At 34.3% G+C, this 12,508-nt stretch overlaps 1 protein-coding gene across 1 annotated transcript; it reads left to right on the top strand.

The window, feature by feature from the left end:
• Positions 1–642: 642 nt before the first annotated feature.
• LOC120637547 (gustatory receptor for sugar taste 64a-like) lies at positions 643–9,457 on the top strand. The gene is made up of 9 exons (XM_039909372.1): positions 643–759; positions 2,489–2,675; positions 3,005–3,217; positions 4,845–4,949; positions 5,558–5,742; positions 7,036–7,199; positions 7,829–7,997; positions 8,752–8,841; positions 9,377–9,457. Exons 1-9 carry the CDS (start codon positions 643–645, stop codon positions 9,455–9,457), a joined length of 1,311 nt encoding a protein of 436 aa, XP_039765306.1.
• Positions 9,458–12,508: the final 3,051 nt, after the last annotated feature.

Below are 12,508 nucleotides of genomic sequence, written 5' to 3'. Positions count from 1 at the left end.
TAGACAGACACCTAGACTTGTGAAACTAAATAAATGTGGGCCCATTATTAAGTTGAACATTTTATCAGATCAAGATTAAAATATATATTTGTTGTTGACGGAATATACCTACGTGTAGTATTTTGTTTGAGCGTTTAAAAATACCAGGAAAATGTGAAATATTATAACACACTTATTGTTTACCTGGCACTTTCCATGTATGATTGAATAAGTATGTGCAGCTAAATGTTGAATCGCGTGTGTTGTTGTTTTATTTGAAACTGCTAATAGAACTTCAGTGACATGCAACTATATCAATGTAATCTTCAAGTAATTAGTAGATATCCCATCGAACGCTAATAGATTTTACCTTAAGCTATTCCTAAAAATTTGTATGTTCCTTCTGAAAACATTTACCAGTACAGTGCCAATAGGTTAATACTAACATGACATGGTATTGTTTTATTTGTAAAATATTTTTTGGTACAAAACAACCACAGAATTTAACAAAAATTCATAGAAAATTGTAATCTATAAATGGTATTCGTGTATTGATTAACTATTTATTGTATGAAAGAACTATCTGTAGAAACCTTCGTTACTCTCCGTAAAAGTGCTTGTTTAGTGTAATTATACGAATTACCAGTTAAAAAATACTCCATTATGTATTTATTAATTTTACGTAAACTTAAGAATGTTTTGCACACAAATAAGAAAGAGGAACAGAAAAAATCAAAATTCAACAATAAGCTCATACTGCCCAATCAACCATATCATGATGTGAGTTTAAAAATCTTTTTTTTTGTATCATATTTTTTTTATTTTTATTTATTTATATATATGTATAAAAACAAGGTTACATACCACTAATATTCGAATAGATTCAGACGAAAAGTCGTAATTTAGCCATGGTGTGGGTGAGTATCTGACTCCTAACTAGTTATAACTGTATTTAGGATATCACATATTCTACCGCGGATTATTTAACTGAAACCTGTCACGTATGCATATCTAGAATAATATCTCAATATTTCTTCTAATCCTTTTTTATTACCAGGTATAACTACCTGGTATTAACTATAATAATATTTTATTATTTTCGGCAAAATAGTAGTTATTTTGCCGAAAATTCACACATTAAAGTAAACTGTACTGTCTAAGATAACTGCAGTCGCTAATCAATAGTTTGACAGACTCAAAAATACTAATGAAAACCTTAATACGATCCTTTCGTATTAATGTTTTTTTTTATTTTTAGTTATTATTCATTATGTTTTCATTTCCATTTATGCTAATTATATATAGTAATGGTGACTCACTGTGGCTTTTAGATACACTATGTGAAACATTGTAAATAATGTAGTCGCATACTTAAAAAGGACGTCTCCCCAATACGAGTATATTGAGTGATAGTTTACGAAAATATCTACGTATATTTTCGTATAATACTACTGAATATACTGGGGAAACGTCTAGTACGGAAAATAGTACAAGAAAATACGTAAGTGCACAACAGTATTACGTGCAATTTTACTTTTTAATTTAACAATTTTTATTTTACGTCTCCTAAGTTTTTAATATCTCTCGAGACATGATATCCATAGCTGTACGAAGGTATTTATGAAGATACACCTCAACTTTATGCTTACTGATTTCTGCCACGGTAGGCAATCTTCTGAGAGAATTAATAATTACTCAAGAGGTTTCCATAGTGCATGCACAAGCACAAATGTATGCGCAAACACAGGTGCAATCTTTACTATTACCTCAGTCTTATAGTCCGATGGGAACTACAACGAGGGATCAGACGTACGACCGACAGTATTTCAGATCCTTACTGTTTGTTGATGGCTACCTTTGTGCGTTGTAAAGTCAGGTAAATTAAGGCGCTTGACGTATCTTTCATTACATGTAATGAAAGATACGTACGTATGATGATAGTATATGAATTAAGATTCTTCATATTTTATACAATGAAAACATTCCCGGCTACCAGGATTTCTGTAATCACGTAAATTCTACCTGTTTACAAAATTTCTTTCCAAGCTGGGATCTTCCCTGGATTACAATTTTTAGCAACAATTGAAGACCAACCTTTTAGAAAAAGAATGAAGTCCTAACCGTGTCTCGCACACAGAATTGAGAGCATACAGAACCCACATTCAGCCCTTATTGCAGTGCACTGTGTGCAAACACAGTGAAAACGCCCTGCGCAAATTTCACTTCACACACGCGGAACCATGCTCACTCTTCCCATTTTCTCTATTTTACGATAAACGTTTAGAACATTAGAGGTAAAATAATTACAGTGAACTGCTAAATGGCATGGAGTGACTAACAGCCTGTTTGAGAAGCACTACTTAAGTGGAGTGCTTTTTGATGCTTCAATTTGTCGTGTATACGGTTTTTGTACGTTCTTAATTCTGTGGTCTCGCAACCCAATAACCCATTTATTTTCATATTAGACTAGTGACTTGTGTAAGATTCAAATAATGTTTTTTATTAACAGGATTTTTTACATACAATGACGCAAGTGTTCCAGTGGTCAAGATGGATTGGCATCGTTGGCTCGGAGCATTTAGTGTGGCAATTTTGGGGACTTATCTTACTGGCACTTTATTTAGCCATAGAGGGGGAAGCCATCTGGAAAGTTATAAAAGCACTAGCGGGTTGGGCTATTGATATAGCGGCACAAAGTAAGTAATCCAATCTTATTTATTTATTATTATTTATTTATTTATATTACACAAACTACTAAAATTATTATTCTTCGCATCCTGAAACTCACATGAGTTTATTTGGATGCTGCACATTCCTCTAAAATCTCATAAGTTTAAATATATCCAATATCATATTTTAACCATTAAAAATCAATACAGTATATAGCAGGTAGTACACTAATAAATCCAGTGTAGGTAATTCTGTACTGCGAGCCATCGCGTCGCTCAGTAGATACGCGATAAAAAAATAAAAAAAAAACTTTTACATGGACCTGAAGACTGGTACTAATAATGTCATATTACAGGAAGTGTCTCAGCAAGACTATCTGGAGCCATGTTTTATACTGCTTCGTTGTTAGGGCTACTGCAGTGCTGGAGAATGACACGTTCATGGACCAGCATATGCAAATATTGGGCCTCAATAGAATGGGTCTTGAACTTAAAATATGTACCCCCAGATCCTACTTTGAAAAAGCGAATGCATATAATTATTGGAATTGTAGCAGTCAGTACAACGAGTAAGTATCGATTAAATACCAAAACTCTTGTTACTTTTAATTATTTCATTATTCTTCTTCAAATTGACTTGATTGATGTTTATTCGCTTTTTTTTCAATTTGTGTATCGAATCTTCTTTCTTAATTGACTTCAAAAAGGAGTTTGTTTGTATTGGATTTAAGTGAAAATAGGTGTCCCACAAGGATTAATTATTAGGACCATTTCTATTCCTTATTTACATTAATGACCTTCCTTACCTTGCCAAGGATAAACAAGGGATAGTTCTGTTTGCCGATGATACATCACTGACTTTTAAAATAAATCGACGTGATAGCTTTTGACGACGTAAACAACTCTCTCGCTAAAGTGGTTCAGTGGTTTGAAGCTAATAATTTGGTTCTTAACGGAAAAAAAGAGTGTATAAAATTCACTTTACCTAATGTTAAACACGTGAAAACCATTGTACTACTTAATAATGAGGAACTGAAACTGGAGGATACGACAGTTTTTCTAGGAATAACGTTAGATTCTAAACTTCATGTAAATAATTTATCGAACAGGTTTAGTTCTGCTACCTATGCGGTAAAGAAGATACGCCATATGACCGACGTAGAAACTGCTAGGACTGGTATATTTTAGTTACTTTCACAGCATTATGTCATACGGAATTTTACTTTGGGGTAATGCTGCTGATATTAGCACTATTTTCGTGCTGCAGAAGAGGGCTGTTCGTTCTATCTACAAAATGGGTCAAAGTGAGACATTGAGAGATAAATTTGAAGATTTTAAAATAATGACAGTGTATAGTTAGTACATATTTGAAAAGTTAATGTACGTTCATAAAAACATTTCTAAATTTAAGAAAAAATGTGACTGCAATAATTTAAACATTAGAAGTAAGAATAAACTTACAGTGCAATATACTAGGTTACATAAAATTCATAATTCGTTTAAAGGAAATTGCATACAATTCTACAATAAACTAGCAATTGACATCTTGGAGATGTCTCTTAAAAAGTTCAAAGTTTGTATTAAACGTAAGCTTATAGAAAAGTCCTATTATAGTATAAAGGACTACGTAAACGATAAAAAAGCTTGGGTGTAAATTATTGCTCTTACCAGGTTGCTCTTCTAATAATTTAAAATGACATAGTGAGATAACAAAAAAAAACACCCGGCTAAGTTTGTTGTGGGCTTCTTCTTAGACCAGGACGCGTTTGGAACTCTTGTAGCTTTAGTTTTAAGTTTACGAATGTGGTTATCGCCATCATCTCACTACCGCGTAATTCTTATGTACGCATCAAAAGTGCCACCTATGGGCCTAAATAAAGAAAGAATAAAGATAAAAAAGAAATAAATAATTTTAATAATTCACCTACTTGAATAAAGATATTTTTGACTTTTGACTTTTGACTTTTAAAGTTGGTGAAAAGTAAAACATATTAATTAATACATACTTTTAATACCGTACGCTACAGTAGCTAGGAAGGCACGTGTAATTTTTATAGTTTACTCGCAAACCACTACAAATTGCCTCAGTGGAAAATATTCATTTACTGGGTATTAAAACTGATTTAAGTTAACGGTTTTCTTTGTTAAAATATTTTTGATTGAAATGGATGTACGTTTTGATTTATTGCTTTTCAGTTGAGCATATATTTAATGTTCTACCGAGTCTGGATTTTCAGTGTGAAGCATCACAATGTTTACGTAAATATATACTAACTTCACATGGGTTTTTACTACTTGAATGTAAGTTTTTTTTTAATTTTGATAAATTAATAATTATGAATCTGAATACTGACAAGATACATGATGGAATTTTTGCATTGATATCTGAAATCTGTCTAAGATTTCGAATTTCTGATTATTCACAGTCGTCCTAAGGTTCCCTTAAGATTTTCCTTCAATATATTCAACACAAGTCTTTCAAACAGATCTTCCCAACTACAGTATCTACATCATTCCTTTGAATTCCAATCCAACGATCCAATCAATCAGAAATCATGTTTTTTATGGTTTTTACGAATCCTGCGGGAACAGTACTTTTTCCCGGGATAAAAAACCTTAGTGTCAATGCAGGGTATAATCTATGTCCATTCAAAAATTCAGTCACATTGGCTTAGTAGTTTTTGCATGAAAGAGTAACAAACATCCATCAATCCATACATACAAACTTTTGCATTTATCATATTAGAAGCATAAACATTATTGCGATTTTTTTGATAAAACTACTATTTATAAAGTATCTGTAGTTTAATACATAGATTACGTACAAACGGCAGAATAGAGAATGAAAGATGTTTCCTGTTTCAAGTATATTTTTATCATATTCAAACAGATAACCTTTTGTTTCTCAGTTGAATACTCTGATTGGATTGCTGTCCCTCTCTTATTTATGAGCATCGTCGCAACAATTCAATGGAATCTACAGGATTTACTTATAATATTAACTAGTTTGGGCTTGACTTCGAGGTATCGACGACTAAACGAGTGTGTTGCAAAAGTGGCTGAAAGAAATAATCACGAAAAAGAGTGGTGTGAAGTAAGTAGGTCTTAATATTCGATCGAATTTTGTTTTATTAGAAGTTTGATTATAAAAATGAGTTGATTATAATAATTAAAATTACTTTAATTAATTAAAAAACATTAATAATTAATTATTTTATTTTATTTATTTACATAAAGTTTACAAAAAAAAAATACTATTATAATATTTTTTTGATGCTAGCTATAATATTATATATCAAAAAATAGCAAAAAAAAAACACCCAGGTTTGTAATATATGCTAACAGAGAATTAAGTCTAGGTACGTTAACTACAGAACATTAAAGCCAGTTTACCATGTTGTGTATAAAAATGATCATAAGTGACTTAAAAAGAAAGATTTCAGTTTTTTCTTAATATTACGAGGATTAATATTGTCTCGTACGTCAGTGGGTAATTCATTAATAAGGCGAGGAACTAGGTAAACGTTCGTGCGCTCGCCATACCTATTGAACGCGCCCGAAGTGCATAACCGGCCTCGACTGACGGCCCGCGTGCATACAGAATGTTGTACTTTGTTCCAGTATATGTTATTGAAAAAGTTTCCTTTTAAAATTGAATATTTCAACTGTACCTGCACTGGTAAAACTTTACACTGTTTAAAAAGTTCAGCTTCGGAATAGTCACTATGGTTATTGTTAAGGAAAAATCGATAATAGTCGTCGAATATGTCATAATCGTCTCATTCACGGGAGATCCACCTTAGCGATCTATTATACGCTTTGTTTCAAAACTGCTGCCGTACGTTCAATTTCCAACAGGAATTTCCACGTACAATTTCCAACGGGACGTGGTATCACACAAAACTCGTGCACGCAGAATGCCTCGGTAACATATCAAAGATCATTTGCATATGTCTTGCACAACTAACTTGTGCCCTAAGTAGTGTACGCCGGTAGCCCGCTAGAGTGATTCACTTGTACAAGTATACGGAGTTCAACTACGGATCACAAAGTCCCGAGTCCCGAATTGGGCCCAAACTTGATAGGTATTGTGTATTTTCTGTAAAAATGTTGGCACTAGCTATAAGTTAGGAAATTTGCGGTGTCAAAAACCGAGCGTTGTAGAGCATCAGTTACGTTATCAGTTAAATAATGTTAGTCGTTAAAAAATACCAACACGCGTTGGAGCAGCGCTCTAAAACTCCCTCCTGAGAGGAGACCTGTGACCAGCAGTGAGACGTAAATAGACTGAGTATAATGATAATCATGATGACATTGGCAATCCGTCCATCACGGGCTAACGACCCGTGCCTCAACTCAACCATTTAACAAATGTAACCATTTTTAGGATAGTGATTTCTTAAAAGCCTACTTATGGCGGAAGATACGTGAAGCATACGTAAAGCAATCAATGTTGGTGCGGAGAGTTGACAAATCATTGGGAGGTCTCATTGTTATCTCCTCGTTCTTTAATTTCTATTTCATTTGTCTGCAACTGTTTCTTGGGATCACGTAAGTATAGAAATCTTTTGGTGGGAATAGTGTAGTAGGTACAGACCAAGAAGTCCTAAGTTGAGCCAAATTTGTCGAGTATTGAGTTTATATATATTATGTTTATGGTTACACGGTAGTGTGTGTGTGTGTGTGTGTGTGTGTAGAGTTTCTGTTCTTATGCGTGCGAGTGTATTTTACCTTTATTATTTTAAACTATACAGAGTGTGTTGGGATGAGATTACTAGGACATCATACAAAGTGGTACATTTTTCAGTTTTCTTACTAATGTAACCTAAACAAAATACAACTTGAACTAATTGTAATCATGTAAGTACTTGAAATCTAAAATGTTTGTTTTAAATAAACTTTTTTCTGTTGCATTAGTACATGCTTTAAAACTGATTGTTGTTAATCGTTGTCACTGCGTACTTTGTCCTAAATTCAGTGAATTTTTGTAAAATTTTTCGTCATTATGAATATAATAATGGCAGTTAAGTTTAGTTAAAATCAAATTTTTAAAATTTTATTTCATTTTCAATTGAATATTTAAAATTGTATTATAAACACTGTTGACGAAGACCACGCCATCAACTGGCTTTGTAGATAAGGTATATAGTAACCAAAATTTATTTTCATTCCTTTCCCAGGCAGCTAAAAGAGAAATCTCTGCTAAATGAAGCAACTTACGCAGTAACGTTGATCTGGCTAATACTAAGATCTGGGTATGCGGTGGTGGCAGCTGCGGATGTTAACAAGCACTCTACACTCGCTTTACCATATTTATATGAATGCAATGCGAAGTGTTACAATGTAGAGGTAATTGGGGAAATCTATCTTGAAAGTTTTTCACAACGTATTGCATAACAGTGGAATACTAATGATGAAGCGGTGGTAGCCCATGGGACTTCAACTTCACTTTCGGAGGGAGGATTTTTCCAAGTAACGACGAGTAGGTGCGTTTTAAGCAATTAAAATATAACTCGCGGTGAAGGAAAACATAGTGAGGAAACCTCGGCTGAGAGTTCTTCAAAATATTCTCAAAGGTGTGTGAAGTCCACCAATCCGCACTGGGCCAGCGTGGTGGACTACGGCCTTATCCCCTTCTTATTGTGAGACGAGATCCGTGCGTTGTAGTGGCCGTTGTAGTGCGTGGCCGGTAGTGGGATATGATGACTAATGATACGGACTATGATGATACGGACACAACTCGGAGAACCGATGGACGTTGGGGTCCCAAGGTGTTAGAATGGTTACCCCGCAACGTTAAACACAGCGTTGGTCGACCCCCAACGGGGTGGACAGTTGTCATCAAACTGGTCGCTGAGAGCCGCTGGAAGCAAGTGACCCAGGATATGTTCAGCATAGGTCGTCAACCACTTGAAGTGATGCTGATGATGAATAATCATACACGTTATTGTTATTTATGTACTCGTAGCTTTAGTTTTAAGTTAACGAAACGGAACGGAAAAGAACATGGCTGCCCACTAAAGACAGGGCACGGGTCTCCTCCCACAATGAGAAAAGGCTAAGGCCATTTCAGATATATTGTCCACAATACTTTTTGTTTTAGATTGAGAGGTTGCAGAGGCAGCTTGTTAAAGATTATGTAGCTTTAAGTGGCATGGGATTTTTCAGTTTAAACAGGACAGTTGTTTTACAGGTAATTTTTTTCTCTATTATAAAACTAGTTTCAAACGAGTTTCGGTCCATTAATCTAACCAATGCTGACACATGAAAACCGCTCATGGACCCGTTATTGGATTCCATGCCCTAACATTTAGTGGTCAAAGCTAACCTCTGTTTTCACTTCACTTCACACAAGCGAAATGTTGCTAGCTCACGACTTTACCCATTTTCCCCATTTTATGGTAAACCTTTAGAACATTAGCGGTAAAATAATTGCTGGCAACTGCTAAATGGAGTGAAGTGACCAACCGCCTGTTCGAGAAACACTTCTAGAGTGAAGTGGTGTTTGGTTGTGGTCAATATTAGTCGTATACACGGTTTCTGTATGTTCTTAATTCTTTGACCGAATACACGTGTAGGAAAATATTTCTCATTTTATATTCCTATTTTAGTACGCAGAACGTTAGCGTTTTTCAAACTTTCTATAATGGGTTTTGTGTCCAAACTTGAAATATTAATTTATTTTACGTTGTACTAACTTGAAATATAAATTTCTTTTACATTTTCAGATGACTGGAGCTATAGTTACATACGTGTTAGTACTGGTTCAGTATGATAACTCAGATCAAAGTTCTGCAACTAACAATTAAAATGAAATAGAATAATTCTGTTATAATATACGAGCTGCTTTTGGTTAAGGTTTTGTTAAGTTTGAGTTTGACAGTAGGTACAGAGTATTTCTCGAATGTTCAAATGTCAAAAAGAAACCTTTTGAAGTTATATTTGTTTGTATTTGTAATTGTGGTTTCATAGTATAACATATAAGGTCGATAAACGCCCGAATTTACAGTAATCAATCTAATCTCAAATCAACAGATTGAATAATTTAGTAGCGTTGCTGAATTCAATCAGCCATCTCAAGATTTTGGATTACACTGATTATTGTTAATTTCTGACGATATAGATTACAAATTGCAGACCGCGTCTTTCGCGCGAGAATTTAATAAATAAACTTTTTTTCTGAAATTACTTGTCAGAACTATACACACTTAGTGGCGTGCATAGAGAGAATGCACAGTAGGCTTTTTATAACTCTTACAATGCCTATCCTTAAGTTTTTTATAACTTGTACTGGAGATTTTCTTCATTTTATATCATCTGCATACCCTGTGCATATCCTCTATGCACGCAACTGTACACACTTTGTTATATTCCACACCGATATATAATGTTCTCTTCTTCTGTTCTCTGTTTTTTAACCCCAAAACACCTTCTTACCTAAACGAGAAATTTAAATTTCTTGGAGTGTACTCAGTTTTACGTTCTTGTTGTACACTGACTTTGAGCATGCCGTTTCATAAAACAAAGTTTTATAAGCATTGGCATTCGTTCAAGCTACTGAACTGTGGAATGCACTTCCAATATGCACACGACAGTCAAGGTCATTAAACAATAAAGACGACAATAGGTGATTTATTATTACTTGAGTAGATACGAGTATTTATGGTATATTTAAGTATGTCATGAAAATGAAAATGAAATGAAATTATAAACAAAAAGAACACTAAATAAAACAAAGGTACCATGGTCAGCCTTATCGCTAAAAAGCGAACTCTGCCAGGCAACCCAACAAAGGAAAGGGAAAAAAAACACAGTCTTTAGGTTGTACACAAGATTTATAAAATAAAATATATATTATATATATAAATTATATCAAACAAAGTATAAGCCTACACAAAGAAAAAATACTCAGAAGAAAAAAAAAATACTAATTAGGGTGGCATAAATTGTTTTTTAGGAAGTTTCTTGAAAATCGGTAGTGACTGCGCGCGCCTAATTTGAAAGGGGAGAGAGTTCCATAGCCGCTTCCATCAGCAGCTTCAACTCAAAAGGATTTAGAATAGAAAGAAGTATTAAGTAGTAGTATGTATGGTATGGTATAGTATATATTGTATATTTAAGTTAATTTTGTATATTTATTATTATTATTATTATTTTATGTGTGTAATCTGGATAAGTATTAGAGTGTAATTATTCGTAAGTATGTATGTACCTAATAATAATACACCCATCGGATTCTATTTGTTTTTCTAATCTTAAGGTTGCCTGGAAGAGATCGTTATTAAGTGATAAGGCCGCCTTTTGTATCTTACTTTTTAAATGTAAATTTTTTTTTCTTTTTTTGTGTACAAATAAAGTGTATAAAAAAAAATGAGAATAAAATTTTCCTAACCTAAAATTTACTGAAACTCAGCATAAACCAATTATATTAATGTAATGACTTTATTTTATTTACTTTATATATTAAAGAAACATTATGCTAAGCGCTCCGATGACATGTGTAATGATGATGATGACAAATATTCTTCGATATTTACAATCGAAATCCGTTTTATTAATAATTAATCTACTGAAGTGTGAAACGATATTGAATGGAAATGAACCTTATAGTCAAATGCGATAAGGTTGGTAATTTAAAGTACGGTGTAAATCTTGCCAACTTTTGATATTAAATTAAATGTAAATATTTACCATTGTAATGTACTTGACAAGTGGCAGAGGTTAAAGGGCTATTTACGTTCACATGGTAAGTATAATTTCACACATTCTAACACTTTCCCTTGGATGTGTAAGGTACGTTCAAGTTTGCCTATTTTGTTTAACTCCACTACAAGTTAGCCCTTCAATGCATAACTTGCTCGTAAGTGATTATGTAGTCTGATATGGTAACGGGCTAACCTGTATTTTAATATAACCACCATACACTTATACCATACACCGTATAACAGATATATTTTGACGACCTCCCTGGCGCAATGGTGAGCGCTGTGAATTTAAGTAGGAGGTCCCTGGTTCGATTCCCGGCAGTGACATCGCACCGGAACACTAAATGGCTTGGTGGCACGTCTTTGTCGGTAGGTGGAAACTAGCCACGGACAAAGCCTTCAACTAGACCACACCAGAGAAAATTATGGAACTACAAATTTCCAAACTTCCTCCGCATGGGATTGAACCCAGGAACTCCCAATTGAATCCACTCATCGCTGCGTCAGGAATGTCATTAGAAGAAGAAGAAGCTTTTTCAAATAGGAACGTCTGCTTATACGTATATAGACTAGAACTTGACTACAACCAGATCTGATGGGCCTAAGTAATAATAAAAATATCTGTATTTAATCAGAAAAAACTTGAAAAGTGGAACGTGCATAAAAAAATGTCTTTTCACACCTTATTGTAAGGAACTCATATTATAGGTAGTAGGAAATGAGTAATCCGGAAAGACATACTAGATCTTTACGGTATTCAGAAACAAAGAAGCGAAGTGCTTCGTATGAGTCCAAGGAACATCAAACACTTAGGGACAGAGCCTCCCGGTGCCTCGCAGTTCGAAAGTAGAAAGGTGATGGAAGTACCAGATCAAATAGTTCTTGAGCACACTCTCCGAAATATATCCCGATATTATATTAGTTGGCTGGGAAGAGCTATGCTAGGAGTGTGAGTATCTCTATGAGATGAAAGCGAGTCGCGAAGCTGAAGTGGTAATTGGCAGGGCACATAGCTCGGAGAAACAAGGACGATGGGGTCTTAAGGTGCGTAACCAGCGTAGGTCGGCCCTGAACGAGGTGAATAGATGACGTGAGGCAGGAGCCGCTGGAGGCAAGCGGCCCAAAACCGTTGATTTTGGAACTCACTATAAAAGA

This window comes from Pararge aegeria, chromosome 4 (assembly GCF_905163445.1).
Source record: "Pararge aegeria chromosome 4, ilParAegt1.1, whole genome shotgun sequence".
Lineage (NCBI taxonomy): Eukaryota > Metazoa > Arthropoda > Insecta > Lepidoptera > Nymphalidae > Pararge > Pararge aegeria.
The sequence above is the reverse complement of the archived record's forward strand: the minus strand, read 5'-3'. Positions and strand labels throughout refer to the sequence as shown.